This window comes from Trachinotus anak, unplaced genomic scaffold (assembly GCF_046630095.1).
Source record: "Trachinotus anak isolate AG129_WGS33_773 ecotype Australia unplaced genomic scaffold, CSIRO_AGI_Tana_v1 ptg000018l, whole genome shotgun sequence".
NCBI lineage: Eukaryota > Metazoa > Chordata > Actinopteri > Carangiformes > Carangidae > Trachinotus > Trachinotus anak.
Window position 1 is genome coordinate 1,737,448 of NW_027273869.1, and position 17,441 is coordinate 1,754,888.

At 44.7% G+C, this 17,441-nt stretch overlaps 1 protein-coding gene across 1 annotated transcript in view; it reads left to right on the forward strand.

Moving 5' to 3' along the window:
* mpped1 (metallophosphoesterase domain containing 1) overlaps positions 1-17,441 on the forward strand; it is a 76,647-nt gene that overhangs the window by 50,273 nt on the left and 8,933 nt on the right. Inside the window, exon 5 of the mRNA XM_071502770.1 lies at positions 16,079-16,194. Coding sequence (XP_071358871.1) covers positions 16,079-16,194 — 116 coding nt within the window. The remainder of the gene's footprint in view (positions 1-16,078; positions 16,195-17,441) is intronic.

The window sequence follows — 17,441 nt, forward strand, 5'->3', positions numbered from 1 at the left end:
ATGAGGTTGTGTTGTGAAGACACCATCCCTCCCTGGAGGCCAGCTCGGGGCTCCTCACCGCAGCCTGTCCCTTCTGCCACGCTGGCACCGGCCCTACAGATCCTGACACTTACTCCCTCCCCATCTCTGATGCAGGAGCGGGACCAACCCCTGCCACCCCTCCTGCCACCCCGCCGCCCACCCACCCACAACACCTCCTCCACTTCCCCTGAACAAGCCGCCATCTCTGGATGATCTGGCTAATCTCCACGATTGACACGCTGAAGCACAGAGACCGGGGGGAGGGTGTGGGGTAGGTGGGGGCTCCCTCCCTTTTTTTTCTCTATTTTCTCTCATTTCTCTCGCTACCTTTCTTCTCCTCTTCTCCGCCCTTCATTTCCTTCTCTTCACTGGAGAACTTTGAAATAATTTACGTCTCGTGGGTTTTTTACACATTCTAATTTCCAACTAAATGGGACATCTGTTTGAGAAAAGGAAGATTTGCCATGGTTGCCAAGGCAACTATCACTCTGAAAGGAAAGGGTGGGGGGTGGGGTGGTAGGAGGTAAGAAAAAAAAGAAGTCCAACAGCTTTTATGGACAGAATTAGACTTTGGTGGAATATTATCCCTGCAAGACAAACTGCAGCGGGACCTGTTCCCTCTTTCTTCTCTCCATCTTTCCTTCCTCCCCTCCTCCTTCATGTCATCCTCCCCCTCTCTCTCTCTTTATCATCTCTCATTCCACTTTCCCCATCTCCCACTGTCTGTCTCTCGCTTTATCGGCTCTTTTCTTGCTCACGCCCTCATATTCCCCTCCCTTTCCCTGTTTTCTCTATCCCTCATGCTGCAGCATCATCAGAAATATCAGTGTGAAATCTGCCTCCAATTAGAGGCCCAACCCCCCCCCAACCCCCAGCCGCCCACCCATGACAGCTTTTTTGCTGTCTGAAATGTCTCATCCACCGTGCTGAAGCCCACCTCACACTCCCTGGTAATTGGTCATTATTTAGAACAGGAGGGGACAAATATGCTTCCCCCAGCGCTTCTAAATGCGAGTTAAACGGCCCTTCATTATTCCTGCGCTAACAGGGAGAAATGGCGGTGCAGCGGAGGGGCGTCCTGACAGTGTAAAATGTCACACGCTGCAGTCCAGACATGACGAGACGATGTGTGGAAGGATTTCTTACCCATCATTCCTGTGGTATTCATGGGGGTTTGTTTGGAGGCAGAAAGTCTCCAGCTGCTCTGAAAACAGGTGAAGTGGTGAATCTGGGCCCAACCTGAGGGATAAGCAGAGGGGAAAATCAGCAAAGGTTTGTTTCCTGTTAACAGCAGTGGAGCACAAACCGTCTTCATCACTGTCAGTATGATAAAAAATGGCTCGGCAGCTGGAGCGGGACTGTGGACAACAAACCATCGTTCTCTGACCATGTTTCACAGTGAACCCGAGCTCCTTCTCCTGCTCCCACACAACCTCCCAACCACTGGAATAAAGAGGTGCCTCGACACAATCAGCACCTGTAGCACCAATCATGCACCAGCAACATTAATGTGAAAAATATATTTGAAATAGTTTCTCCTTTGTAAGAACACTAACTAACTCACTAACTAACTAACTTACTAACTAACTACTGTATGTGTTAGTGTCTCTTAGTTCATCTACTGGACACTGACTCAGACTTTAAAGATAAGCAGTGGTGCCCTGTGAGAGAACTGTACCTGAGAACTGTACCATGAACTTTGGTCATGTAACACTGATGTTTAAAACATCAATCTGCAGTGTAAAGACTGCAGATTCTGTACCGGGAGGTCTCACAATCAGCCCCCCAAACAGTCATCATAATGGACTTCTAAAGATCTACCTGTTCACCACCTGGAAGCTGCAGACTGAAGGTTTCAACCTTTTTTACAACTAAACACCTAACCCATCTGGTTTGGTTCAAAGAGATCTGGTGCAGATACTTGTTTAGGTCGGTTTGTCTGGGATGAGAGCTGTCAATCAAACTCTGGCACAGACCAAACAACCACGCCTAGACCTAGACTGAATTGAAAAGCTAAATCTGCTGATCATGGACAGAAGAATCTGTCTTACTGTATCTGATTAACTGACTGGAGGTTGAGACTGTGCTGTACTGACCTAACCAAAGATCAAGGTTCATGTTAAAGTCACTGCTTCATTATGGTTAGAGTACCTCTGTCATGGTTACAATAATAAACGTGTGGTTAAGGTTAGGTTAAAAAAAAAAAAAAGAACATTAACTGTCGGTTTGAAACAGGAAACAAACAGTAGTTTCCTCTTTTAAACCATCACCAATTATCATTATGACTTCAGCCACTAGCAGGCATTCTCACTGAATGTAAATATTCTGAGACACTTTATGAAATAGTTGATTATATTGTTTTACTTGTTAGGTCCGACTCAAAAAAGAAGGAGAAGAAATAATTATATTTTCTAATTATTATTAAGGTTCAGAAAAAATGAGCAGTGGCGTTACATCACCCAGCAGAGATCACAGCTGTTGAAGTCCTCATCAGTTACGACATCGACAACAAGAGTGGGTCTGATTCACTGCAGTCTTCTTCTCTTATTTTGAAGGTGCCCACACTGACTGAAGGGTTAAGGTCATAAAGACCTTGTAGTGTTGGACAGTGGTTCACTGTTTAGTTCTGTTGTGACTGAAAGTGTCCACATGGACACACCACCATCCTCCATAGCTATGGAAACCAAGGTCTTATAGGAAAGAAAACCATTCTTAGCTGACCAGTTCTAGTCACGGATGAGTGAGGACAAGACACACGTCATAATAATTGGGTAAGAACCTGTGGAGAAGACAAGGCTGAAGTGACAATTAAGTCTTAACATGGGTCTAGATTATAGTTCAGCCTTGTTTGGGTAAGATACAGAAGAGTGTTGTAATGAATTACATTCACTCTCATTGCTGTAAAAAACTTTAAGCTTAAGTTATTTTAATAAATCAGTAACTTCACGCGTACTAGAGTATTTTCTAACTCAGTATTTTACCTCTCAACTTTTAAAGTCCAAATTTTTACTGAGTAAAAACAAAAGTCCCATGATGAAGTTATGATTAACTGTGAATGAAAAGGGCAGCAGAGAGGAAGCTGCTGATTGGATCAGCATCAACAGCATCAACAACTACTGCGTTGCCTAGCAACATATCCATAACATTTTGCCGGCGTTTGTCATTACATTAAATGAGAGAACTGTTGTATTAGATTAGTATTAGCCACGTGTTCCTAATAAACACAGTGTATGTGTAAATATTAGTTGTATCTGCAAGGAGCAGTGCAGTTCTCACCTGGGGACGATGTGTATATGTAATAAAATCCTAAAGATGGAATTTCATCATCTGTTGTTGTTATCACCATATTTTTTACTCCTCCTCTTCCCAAATTAAAATGTAAAAGTGCATTAACTGACATTTTTCTTCTACTGGAGTAAAATATCTTTTAAGTAACAGTATTTGTATTTGAATACAATATCCCAGTACTCTCTCCACTACTGGTTGTAACCCTGTGATGCCCGGTAGGACCAGGCAGCTTCAGAAATGTGTGCGTCATTACTCTGATTCTCGGCACCACACTACATCAGTACATCAGTACTTCAGTCTGAGGCATGTGAGTCTGACCTGTGGTGAACGCCTTCAGCTTTAGTATTTCCTCCACACTCAGCGGATGACTGCATTTGCTTTGCAGTAATTAATTAAGAGCAGCGCAACATATCGGAAAATAAGAAAACCTTTGTTACAAGTTGGGAAGAGTCGAGACGAACAGTCCAATCAGACACAGTCAGGTGTGGGCGCGAGAGGAAAAAGTCATCACTGAATTTATTGTCGTCATTTACACAACACACATTTTACCCACTGAGATGAGGTTAAAGCTTGTGTTGACCAGCTGCACTTCTGGGAGAGTCTGCCTCCTCCTGTTATCAGTGACGGTCCTCAGGAGTTAGTCCACAGCCTCATGATACAGCAGCTCCTCCACCTGCTCTGTGAACACACACACACACACAGGACCGTGTGCTCTAATCCAGCCGGTCCTCCTCCCTGCACCTCCAGCCTCTGCAGAGCCTCCTCCTCCTGCTCCTGTTCGTCCGCCCATCTGTCTGTATCAGATCACGCTCTCCTCCTCCTCCTCCTCCTCCTCCCACCCTCACATTTTCACACACTCCTCCCTGACAACATTACTTTCATTTTTTTCTTCTTTAGTTCTTCTTAAAATTCTTTACACACTCCACTTCAACCGATTAGCGTGTTGTTAATGTTTTTGCACGTTGCCGTTCCTTCCCTGAGAGAGTCGTCTCCGGCGGGAGCTCATTATCGCCGGGCATGAAGTTGACTGCCAGGGTCCCGACTGATTTGTCACATCCCAGTTCCCTCCTGCTGCTGAGCCCAGCAGATTGGGAGTCTTGTTATGTGGTGTGTGTGTGTGTGTGTCGACAGCAGGGGGTGTTGAGGTGTAGTTGGGGGTGGTTGGGGTGGAGGGGTTTGTCTAGAACTTCCTGCTCCGGGGAGGGCTGCGCAGTGTTTTTCTTCGTGCTTGTTACTGTCTTGTTTCCTGATGATAACTCCTGACGGCGGCGAGGGATGGCAGCGAGTCACGTTGCGCGTGTTGAGAGCGTTTCCATGTGGCATTTGTCATGTTGCGGGTATTGTTTACAGTGATTCATGCAGTTTTGTTTATGGCTCTGTATTGTCCTGTGAAATGGAAATGGGGCTCTGGCAGAGCTTCATCCACTTACAAGATGCATGAGTGGGCTGGTGACTGTGGAAGGAGGGAAACAGCAACAAAGGCAAAGATTTATGAGTCAAATAGACATTTTTTCAACACATTGGCTTCATCAGAGTGAGCACATCAATTCACCCAGAGGACCCACAGTGGTTTTACTAAAGTCTTCTGTGTCATTGTGTAACACTGACGGCAGCTCCACTTCTATTTGTTGATGCAGAAGATGGAGAAAGTAGAGTATTGTATTGAATCCACAGTAGCCACATATCACATGGAGGAGTTTGTGTTGTGCAGCTCCGTCAGAATCCTTGAAAATTGCTGGATTTGACAAAGCTGGATGAAGGTAAATGAATGAATGAGCAAAAGGCATTCAGGGCATTAATTCATCACCGTGTTTCACCTCTCTGAAGTCCAAACATCAAGGCCTCACCTGTTCCACAGGTGGAGGTTCTCTTTCAAACAGCTGCAGTTTTCAGACAGGTAAATCTTCAGGTAACGAGCTCACAGGTAAATCCGGAGTGTCTCAGTCCGACAGACATCCTACCTCAAAAAAACACCACAATCTGGTGCTTATTTTCTGTCAAACAGTGAACCAGGTGTGGGTGAATCTCATTAGTGTGAGTGCTTCACTAATCTCCACTGACAGTTAGACTGAATTAGCAGTTTAAATGGTCTGATGTACGGTCTAGGTGTAGGAGTGGACTGGTTGAAAGACTTCAGAAGTGTTTAGCGTTCCAGCAGAGAGCAGCTGTACTCACGTCACAGAGGAGGGGAGGGGGGGTTACAGGGGCCAGGACTCAGGGTAAATGGCAGCACAGTGGGAACCAGTGATGGACAGACTGTCAGGAGCACTGGGACGTTTCCCCTTTTGTCCTGTGTGAGGGTGGGGTCCAGCCCCGATGACCCCTGAACAACCTTTAAAGCCTGCAAAGCTATCCACAGATCCATCACTGTAAACCGAGTGCTGTGCAATAAAGCTTTGTTCAAAACTGCAGAACTTTGTCTGTGTCAAAGTGTTTAAAATTTGACGTGTTGTGGTGCCTTCACTGACCCACGGTCTAAACCAACCAACTGCCGGAGCAGATCTCCTGAACTGAGGCAGTGTGAGGTCAACCCCCCGACACCCCCTACATCCACTCACCACCTCCACCACTCTCACCACTCTCTCTCCCTCCCTTCCTCTCTCCCCCTTCCCCCCTCTCCCCTTCTCCCATCTCCCCCTCTCCTCCTTCCTCCCTCTCCCCCTCTCTTAGTGCTGGGTCTCTTGAAACCAGACTTCATTAGAGAGCAGAGGCGACAGAGGAAGATGGAGAGGAGGAGAGGAGAGACTCCTCTATTCTTCTGTCACTAATCCTGTGTATGATTCCTTCCCTCTGCTTGTCCGCTTGCCCCCCCCCCCCCGCATATCTCGTGTCTTTGGCACAGTTGTGTCTCCTTTCATTTCAGTTCTTCCCCCGTCTTCCTCCCCCTTCACTTTTAGCTCCCTTTGTCTGCCAATCCATCGCTCCTCATCCCAAAAGCCCTTTCCACTGCAACACATGCACACACACACACACACACACACACACACACACACACACACACACACACACACCACCACCACCTTCCATCCCTCTACAGCGGCAGACTTTGTTTTATTAAAAACGGGAAACATCAGGGAGACTGAGACCTGCCAGGTGTGTGTGTGTGTGTGTGTGTGTAATTGGCACAGACCTTGTGTTGTGATATTTCAGTAAAGGGACAGAGCCAGATTTTATCGTCCTGAAGATGGATTGATGTACCGAAGAGATGGATGGGCAGATGTGCAGAGTGAGAGGAAGGAGGAGTGATGATGGAGGAGAGGAGATGTCTGAGGAGTTTCTCCTCCAGAAAGAATTAAAACCACAGACTGTAAATAAAGATGGGCGGAGCCCCTGTGACATCACCACAGGTTTCTGAAGCTCAGAGTGAGCTGCTCCACTGACGCCATCTTGGCAGTGTCTGACTCCGCCCCTAACTCCCAGCTAATCCAAATATGGTCAAAGAGGTGGAGCAGGTGTGGAGCTGAGACTTCGATGCATGTCGGTTTGTGACAAGTATGCACTCACCCACCTGTCACTCAAGTAGGCCACGCCCTCAATTCACCATAACTTCAGTCCTTAATCAAATGTAAACAGGTGAGTTCTATAAAATTCAGCTGTACAGTTGTCATGAAGGAGGAAATTAGCTCTAGAGACCAGAACAGTTTCTGTACCAGGCTGTTTGTTTCTGCTGTAAAGTTGGACATTTGAACATGGGAGTCTATGGGGACTGACTCACTGCTGGAGCCAGACTCTAGTGGTCATTAGAGGAACTGCGGCTTTCAGCTCTTCACTGCTGAAGCTTCATGACACCTGGAGGTTCATGCTTAGTGAAAAGATAACTATGGCTTCATAGAACCAAAGTCTTGTTTTCATGGTTTTGACATTGTACTGGTTTTCCTGACACCAACAGAAATGTTCAAACAGGACTACAGCAGGTCCATGCAGTGCTCTGTACTCAATGTGACTTTACTTATTTCATGAGGTTGAAATTTATTCACTCAAACATGGACCAGCTGAACCAACAGGGTGTCCCTGCTGACAGTAACACAGGGCAAAGTGCTGCATTTTATTGACCCAGAAGCAATAAAAGATAAATGATGATAAAAGTGATGATGAATCTCTGAATCTATGATAACTCAGGGGATCCACTGTGTGCCCTCTGTAAACAGGAAGTATAATGTTGGTATGGAGTCAGCCAGTTAGCTGTTAGCTGTTGGCTTCAGCTTCAGCCCTGTTTGTAGTCTGTATGTTTCCATTTAATCCAAACTGTCCCATTAAAATCAGTTGAATCAGCTGTGATCTTAGGTCACTGATCACTGATCATTGATCCACCCCCCCACAGTGTCTGCCTCATGTCTTCACCTCCTCCAGCTGCCCATTGGTTTAAATACCAATAATCAACCAATGATCTGATAATGAGAAGAATCAGTAGTGAAAGGTGTGTGTATGAGACACGGCATCACAACTACTGTACTTCAACACACACACACACACACACACGCAAACACGCAAACACACACATGCACAAACACCAGTATGTGTAAATGGGAATCATCAGTAGTGAACATGCAACACACTCTGAATGACTATATCATCAGTGTGTGTGTGTGTGTGTGAAAGCTGTGAATGAGCACAGCTGTGAGCACACAGGCTAGTAACCAGCATACACACACACACACACACACAGACCAGGGAAGCGTGTCTTCGTGTCCTCTCACTGTTTCTTTGATGAAGTCCACTTACTCTCTATGCGTGTCTGAGAGAGAGAGAGAGAGAGTGTGTGTGTGTGTATGTGTGTACTTGTACTTGCTACATAGTAAGGACCAAAAAAAGTATTTTACTAACAGAGTGAGGACATTATGGGAAAGTGAGGACATTTTGGCCGGTCCTCACTTTTTGAGACACCTTCAAATCACATGTTGAGGGTTAAGACTTGGTTTTAGAGTTATGGTTAGAATTAGGTTTAGTTTAAGGTTAGGGTCAGGGTTAGGGTTAGGCTCTCAGTTGTGATGGTTAAGGTTAGGGTAAGGGGCTAGGGAATGCATTATGTCAATGAGTGTCCTCACAAAGATAGAAGTACAAGTGTGTGTGTGTGTGTGTGTGTGTGTGTGTGTGTGTGTGTGTGTGTGTGTGTGTGTGTGTGTGTGTGGAATGGACAGATGTCCCGACTCTCTGTCCCACAGATGGGCCCTGTGATGCCACAGTGTCCTTGTCCAGGATTCACAGGATGCTTGGACACACACACAGACTGAACCCAACTGGGCCCACTGCTGAGTGTGTGTGTGTGTTGTGTGTGTGGTGCCAGTGTATCATTGGATAGAGGACTGTGTCTAGTATGACAGTGTGTGTAAATCAGAGCTCTGGCAATCTTCTAATCCTTCTGCCACTTTCTGCTCAGAACCTCACTGCTCTGACTGCTCACCTGCAATTACACCATTACACAGACCACACACACACACACACACACACACACACACACACACACACACAAAGAGGTACTTAACATGATATAAGCCCATAATACTCACTATCTCTGAATATAATGCTGCAAAACCAGGGCTGACTGTGTGTGTGTGCGTGTGTGTCCTGGGACCTGCTGTGAGTTACATAAGTCCTGCTGAGGGCCATCATGTCTCCAATCTGCCTCTCTGCAGAGAGGTGTGCGGTCGATGCCACACAGGTGGAACCAGGGCCACAGGAAGGGCAGATTAAAGGAGCAGTGCACCTCAGCGTGATGTTACTTTCACTTGGACCCAGGAGAAGGTGGTCAAAGGTCAAAGGTCACTGTGACCTCACAAAACACATTTTTGGTAATAACTCCAGAACTCAAAAACAACTATTATTTACTATTAATAGTAATAACTACTATTACTATTATGATCAAATAAAATACACTTAAATTCATTCAGTACTAAACCATATATGTTAAACTGCAATATGACTGTTGGTGGAGACAGAGACAGAGAGAGAGACAGAGACAGAAACACAGACAGAGAGAGACAGAGAGACAGACATGGAGACATAGAGACAGAGACAGAAAGAGACACAGAGACAGAGACATCCAGCTCTCAGGAGTGGACACATGTTTGTCCATCTCATGCTTTCTGAAGATATTTTGATGATGATGACGACCATGACCATGACATTGACAATGACGATGATGATGATGATGGTCAAAATAATTGACCACATATTCTGACATCAGGGTCTATTTATTGGCTTGAATTTTATCACATGGTCTTCATCATCTGTGTGTGAAGTAAATAAGTGGTGAGTTAGAGGTGGTTGGAGTGAGGACACACACACACACACAGTGACAGTGAGGAGGGTGCTGCAGGCTAGTCTCTGACACGTCTCTAATCCTCCTTATTATCAGAGTCAGACATACTCTTCCTCCGAGCACTGTCTTCCTCACTTCATCCCTCCCTCTGTCCCTGCCTCTCTCCCTCCTTCCTCCCCTCCCCTTCTTCATTTCCCACCTCAGAAAATCCAGCCCGTACTTGAGCCACATGCTTGTTTTCTTCTGGCCCAGTGTACTTCTGATTCCACGGCCTGATTCTGGCCCATATACAACACGACTGTAAGATGCTGCTTCCACATCTGGACCAGATCTGGTGCACATACAGAAAATGTCAGTCAATACTGGAGTATAACAGCTGGACTCGGCCCAGATGTGAACATATAAGGGCCAGATTCGGGCCGAGGAGCCAGGCAGTCTCATGCTGTCTGGGCCATAACTGGGCCACTTTTTCTCTCCATGTTGTCTCATTTGCTGAATCAAATCTGAAGCTTGTCTTTTGTGTCCTCTGTTCTCTCCCTCTCTCTCTCTCTGTCATTGTCTATGTCTCTCTTCCTGTCTCTGTCCCAGCCCCTCATGTGTACACTACCCTACGATCATGCATCAGAATCTGTCAGAGAACTGAGAGTGTGTGTCTGTGGTGGTTCAGACTGAAAACTGTCTCTTTGTAACATGTAAAGAACTTGTTCCCTCTCTGCGTCTCTGACTTGGCGCCTGCTGAGCCGAGCTCGCCAACCAAGTCAAACTCTCACATGTCTGCCATGTACCACCACGGGCTATGTGAGCGCTGAAGCCACCGCATGAGCCTCAGTGTTGAGTTATAGCTGTGAAATTTGCAGAAACAAGCACCACTAATCTCATTGTGTTTGTGTGTGTGTGTGTGTGTGTGTGTCTGTGTTCCTCTGCTTTTCAAATGCATCGCCTTCACTTTTTTAATTTGTCTCATGTATTAATGTCTTGTTGTGTTTTGATTGGTTGACTCTGTGGCTCAGACAGATGTTTTCGCTAGAACTCCTCACTGACTGAGTCTGAGTCTGAGTTTGAGTCTGAATCTTTTAAAAAGTACACGAGCTGAGAAAGGCCATACCCGGAAATATTTTTCATCCTGTTATCTCAAGATAACAAGATATTATCAGGAGAAAACAATTTTTTATTTTCCCAAGATAACTGGTCTTAAAAGAAAACGTTATCTCGAGATGACAGGATAGTATCAAATATATCTCCTGATAATATCTTGTTATCTTGAGATAACAACCTTTGTGATCTCAAGATGACGGGATAAAGAAATATTTGGGAGTATGTGATACTCCACTGATTTAGGATTTCACTTAGGTAAGTTCACTTCGTTCTCTGACTCCGCAGCCTCAGATTTTAGCTCTAAAAGCTTCATTATTGGTGCTATTCTCCTTTAACATCTTCAGTCAGTCAAACAACTTTTCTTGTGTTTGTCTAATTATTAATTCAAATGTTCTTTGGTGACCATGTAACCACAGTGCCTCATTATCCATAAGTGTTTCAGTTGCTGAATCCTGATCATACCATAACACTTTATTTACCACAACCAGGATCCTTCCTGAACCTTATACCAGATGTTTGAAAGTGAGGATTAGATGAAATAAAACTTAACCATTGAAAGTATTTTTGACCTTGTCTGTATTAATCTGTATTTTCTAACTCTCTGATTGGTCAAAGAAATTACCATAACAGATGGTTATAGTTAGATCTGACAAGAAAGTCAGGATGGTGAAGGAAGCTGCTGCAGTGTCAGGTTATAATGACCACACCTGCATGAGTATGACTGGACAGCTGACAGCTGATCCACACACGTGGGGAATGAGTGAGCTGGTGATCGTGGATCATTCTCCCTGTGCAGTGTCTAGGCAGCAGCAGTGAGCAAAACCTGTCCTCAGACTCTGAGTCTGAGTCAGAGTCTGAGTCTGTGGTAGTCTCACCTGCCAGATGATTTAGCAGAGTCTTGGTGCTCGACCTCTGCCTGGAGGAGCCTTTATTGTTCAGCCTTTATTTGTGGATTCTAACAAGGGGGTGTGGCTCAGAGGTTGTCAGACACAGATATCAGGAAGAGGAAGGTTAGAAATAAAACCTAAAACATAACACAAACTGTATGTGAGTAATCTGGGATTTGTTGGGGACTGTTGCATATTGCAGATGAATCTAGATATGGGGCTGTAGTATTTGTGGCAGCAGGTCGTTGTGTGTGAGACTGAGTCAGAATAGACTACAGTGTGTGTTTGTGGTGATGAATTAACATGTGTGTGATTCACTGATGTGTTTCTGGACACAGTGGAGCTCTGAGGCTCAGAGGAGGCGGAACATGTGAGGCTGTGATACGTACAGAGTCTGTTAGTGGTGGTTTGACCGTTTCATGGGGTTTGTTGATCATAAGAAAATGAATTGAGTGTCCTCAGCTTTGTCTTAACAACAAATATAAATATACTGTACATATAAGAATACAGTTTAAAATAAGTAAAGTCATAGACTAATGACTGTTTTTAAATTAGCATTTCTCATTTCTGTTATTTGGCATTTTTGATGATATAACAGAATAATAATGATAAGAATAATAATATGAATATAATAATATATAGATAAATAATAAATACACTGTCTAATGATAATAACAAAACATATTTATCATAATTATCATATAATCATAATTATACAAAGAAACAGTCAAAGAGTCAGACTTAGACAGACTCACTCACACACACACTGGGCGAGATGATTAATACTTAAGTGAACATTTTAGGAAAACTGTAAGGAGAATAGTTAAGGGTGTTTAGTGCAACTGCTTTTACTTTAAGGAAACCTTAACTCAGACTTTAAGGAAAACCTTAACTTAAGGTGTTTTGTGCAGCTGGCCCCAGATGTTTCCCTCAGCAGCTGGTGGAGACCAAACATAGAGCTAAAGAGAGGGAACCCTGGACTGAGAGACAGAAAAAACAATGACGTGCAAACAGGAAAATATTTACTCATATTTATCCCTATTTACAGTAGGTTACACTTCATCCAAGTGGCCAAAATACTGCGTCAAACAGGCACATTTTGATTGGTATTAAAGAAGATTCACTTTGTCCAGACCTGCCTCCAGACTCTCTCCTCCGCTGGACCTCAGGATGTCATCACAGCTGAGGTGGTTTAAAAAATTCCCTCTCAACACAGGAGGCAGGCTCAGAGAGTGGCAGCAGGTCGAGGAGAGTGAGGAGGGAGATGGAGTAGTATGTCAAGAAGAGATGTGAGGCATGGAGGAGGAGGAGGAGGAGGAGAGGGGGAACGAGATGTGATGATGGGGAGAGATGAAGAAGAGAAAACGAGGGAATTGAGAAGGAGTGAGGCAACCTGCAGCCATTCAATGATTCATGTACCTACTCCAGTGATATCAGTGGGCTTCCACACACACACACACACACACACACACACAGCTCTAAAACTTAAGCAGAGCTGTACATTAACCTGTTTTTCTTAAACATTTTGGAAGTTTGAGTTTGACTCAACACTGTTGTTTTTGTCCCAGTGTGCAGCCTGAACATGTGTCTGGAGAATGAGACTTCATCACAAACATCTGTTTTCTCCTTTAACTTATACAAGCCTGGTGCATTAACAGAATCTTTAAAATGCCTGATTCTCCTGCTCTAAGTTAACACAAATCACTTGGTCCAGTGTAATCCCTCACCTGATAAAAATATCGTCCGTCTGGAGCAGAGACATTATCCCTGGAATTAGATTCAGTTAGTCTCACGTTTGCTCAGCAAACACTGGACTGATGCTCTCACACACAGACGGTCAGAGATAATCTCCTCTTAGTAAGTGAGATGGAGACGCCTACAGTCGGCATGGTGGACACCACGAAACGAGACACAAACTGTTCAAAGAGAGTGTCTCTTACAGGATGATTGATAGCACCAAATTAAAACGAGCTGGGGCTCTTTATAAAGGATCCTGCAGTTGACAAAAGTTGGATCATCAGGGTTTTAGGGATACGGCATGACAAAGCTTAGGTAATGATTTTTACTTTCCAAAAATTTACAGCCACTTAGAAAAATCATCTTTAAACTTTTTAATTTAAGGAAGTAAGTTTTCTGAAGTTTTGACAGGAACTGAAAGAGATACTGATCAAAAAGAGTTCGCCTCTGGGTGCATTGAAAGACTGTGGTAGCTTGCTGAAGGTCTTGGTCTGACGAGACCAACTGAACCACATCATCTGCAAATAACAGGGAGAGAAGTTGAGGCTCCTAAACCGGTCACACTCCCCTTGTCCCTGAAAATCACAAACAGGATTAGTGTCAAGGGACAACCCTGGTGGAGACCAACACTCACCAGGAACGTGTTTGACTGCTGCCAATAATACAGACACAACTCTCACTTTGGTTATACAGGGACCGGATAGCTCGTAGCAACAGAATCCAGAATCCCATATTCCCACTGTGCCCCCCACAAGATCTCCAGAAGGACTTGGTCATAGGTCTTCTTCAAGTCCACGAAGCAAATGTAGAGTGGATGGTTGGATGGACAAACTCCCTTGTCCATCAAACAGAATCCAGACTGGGTTCATCCTCAGCTGCTGAGGGAACTCAGGGGGTAGAAGAGTGAAGATAATGTCATGCAGACAGACAGCAGACAGGGACATGGACATCCAGGTTTCTCTGTCCCACATAAACATCAAATCCTGAATATGATAAAAACCAGGATAAAACGTTGTTGACATTTGTCTTCAATGAATTGAACCAGTGATTGGGAGAAAAGAAATCGGTGTCAATACCGAGTCTGCTTTGGAATATGGTTGTAAATAATGTAAAGTGTAAATGATGTGCAGCTGATAAAACATGCAAAAGTACAATATGGCCCTTTAAGTTGACTTGAACTCCTCCATCGCTCCCTCTCTCCGTCCTCATAAATCTTTCTCTTTGCTTATCTGCCCCTGTGTTCAGATAAATCTCCGTCTGGTTGGTCATTATCAGGGAGAAACTCTTTACCGTTTCTCCTCCGCTCTCTCTTCATCCCTCCATTCACACTGAGAGTCGGAGCATCAATCGCTCCGCTGAGCTCATTCCAATTTAATTGAGACGTCCATGTTAAGATGGACATGAATATTACATTCCTCAGGCCCCATTAATATGCTTAGGCTGGTCTAAATGTTTTAATATTTGCTGTGTAAATTATTGAAATTGTGTTCACAGGCAGCATCGGATCAGTCACCAGAAATGTTAAGTCTCTGATGTTCAGGAAGTCATGGATTTCTAATCGCGTGCACTCCTGCTGAAATACGCAGCGATTTCCCAGGGTGCACTGCCACATGCACTTGACCACCCGTCCCTGCACTGGTGACCTCAGGATCATTATTTTTACCTTCCCTAATTAGAGAGAAAGAGGAAAAGAAGAGGGGGGAGTGTGTGGCAGGTATGTCTTCATATCTTAAGGCCTGTCTTTCTGTCTCCCTGTCTGCCTCTGAAGTCCCCAAGCATGTCACACACACACACACACACACACACACACACACACACACACACACACACACACACACACACACACACACACACACACTCCGGAAATTATTCTAAAAATCCTCATCTGATGTTCCACTGAGCACAGACGCATCGGGCAGCGGCCACGGCGATAAAGTTGGCGTTTCGAGTGACTGCACTCTGCAATTTAAAAAAAGCTGGCTGCACAGCAACAGACGCCGACACACACACACACACACAGAGGAACGCGTGTGGCATGTTGCAGAGGAAGATGGATCGGAGTACAGATTGTAAGTGACATGTTAATTTCTTCTCCGTCACTCAGCTCACGGCCGAGGCGTCCGTTATCAAAGTGGAGGGACACGAGACCCAGCCATCAAGGCTCCTCTCCTTCTTCTCCTCCTTCCTTCTGTCTCATTTCTCCCTTCTTCCTCCCTGTCTTCCTCTGCCCCGGGGTAGTCGTTCATGTTGAGAGACTGAGAGGAAGGAAGCTGACAGCTGTTGGTGTGGGGTGGTAAAAAGAGGAGTGAGAGGTCACACTGGATTTATGATCTTTGTCACTGCTTCATTAAGAGTCAGCACACAGAAGAAGAGCAAACCTTCCAGGAGTCAGACTGTCTGTCTGTGCAGGATCATTCATGACAAAGACAAACACACACTGGGTCTCTTCTGTGACACACATGAGACAAACAACACCAACAACCAAACAGCTTACAAAGTGAGTGAATAAATGAGCCAATGAGAAAGCTTTGTGTTTCTACTTCCTGCTGTTTTTTCATTATGTTCTCCGCTTTGGTTGTTGTGTTACCCTGTGTACTCCTGTCTCACTTTAATGACCGCTATCATTCATGTTAAGGTCAAAGGTCATGTAAAGGTCAGGACAGAGAGTGAGGGCCATGACACCTGACCACCTCTGACAGTTAGTGTATTAACCAACCATCTGTATTTCTTTGTATGTGTGTGTGTGTGTGTGTGTGTGTGTGTGTGTGTGTCTGTGTGTCTGTGTCTGCAGGCAGCCCTGGTATTATGGCTGGGGTTTCAACCTACCCCGGGGTCAGGCTCTGCTGGACAAGTGGAACCAGGTCCCTGACAACACAGACATCCTGGTCACACACTGCCCCCCACTGGGTGAGACTCAGATTACAGCGCACGCACGCACGCACGCACGCACACACACACACACACACACACACAGTTATTAAAACAAAAAAATGCTTCAACAGACTTTATTCATTTGTTTCTTTTCCCTTTTTGTGTTGGATAATTAAGTGCACACAATTAAACTAAAGTAAGTCCAGTGCTTCAATACAAAACTAAACATATTCAACACACACACCAACCCTGTCTCCTATATCATTTTTAATTGCTTATTTGTAGCCTACGATCCACAAATGTGTACGACAATCTCTCAATATTTCACCGTCCACATACATGTATTTTTTATTTGTGTTGTTAAAATAATTTCCACAAGAGAGAGAGATTCACAGATACACATGACTGAGGCTACTTTGTAGAAATGTGTCATTTTCGCATAATAATAATATAGTAAATACATCATAATGACATTGGTGTTACAAGTGTAAATAGTTTCACCACAAAAACACATGTACAGTGATATTAGTAAATCTCTTCCTGTCCGTCTATGGTCACCTGACATCGCTTGCGGTTCTCGTTGTGTTCAGCTGATGTGTGTGTGAGGTGCAGTCAGGAGTACACTGTACATTGACATGTACTACACTGTGTACTCTGTGTACAGGGTGATGTTGTCTCAAATCAGACCCTGCTGTTGTGCTCTCAAAACAATTATCTCGATTGTCATATGTCAAAATTTCTGCTTAAAAAATCGTTTCACTGTCGTGTCCTGCGCGACATGGACGTTAGGCGGCCTTCAGTTCTTCCTCAGTGTCCATTTCCTTATTTTTTTAAATACGTTGGTCCCTCCCCCTCTGCTCCGAAGCCAAGATGGCGACTGAGGGAGAGAAGTGTCCATCGTATCACACTCAACCTGACCGATTTGAGTGAACCCGCCTCTCCTCCACTGCACGTCGCTGAACTGATGGACTCAACATAACCAGTGTTGTGAGGAAGGACATGTGTGACATGAGGTGCAGTGATGGAGACGGGGGAACTGGACACTGAGGTCACTGGATGTGGTCAGATCAGTATTCACCATTATCAACATATCTCCACTACGTTACCAGAGAACATGAGCTGGTTTCCTCCAAAGTTCTGAACGTCCTGTAGCCATTTACGCAGTCGTATCTGAACCAGAGTAAATCACAGGTGGTTTGGTCTGAGCGGGAAAACGCTCCATGTATTTTGAGAGATGTGGTCATTGAATGTGTTTGTGTTAAACCAAAGAAATGTGATGCTGA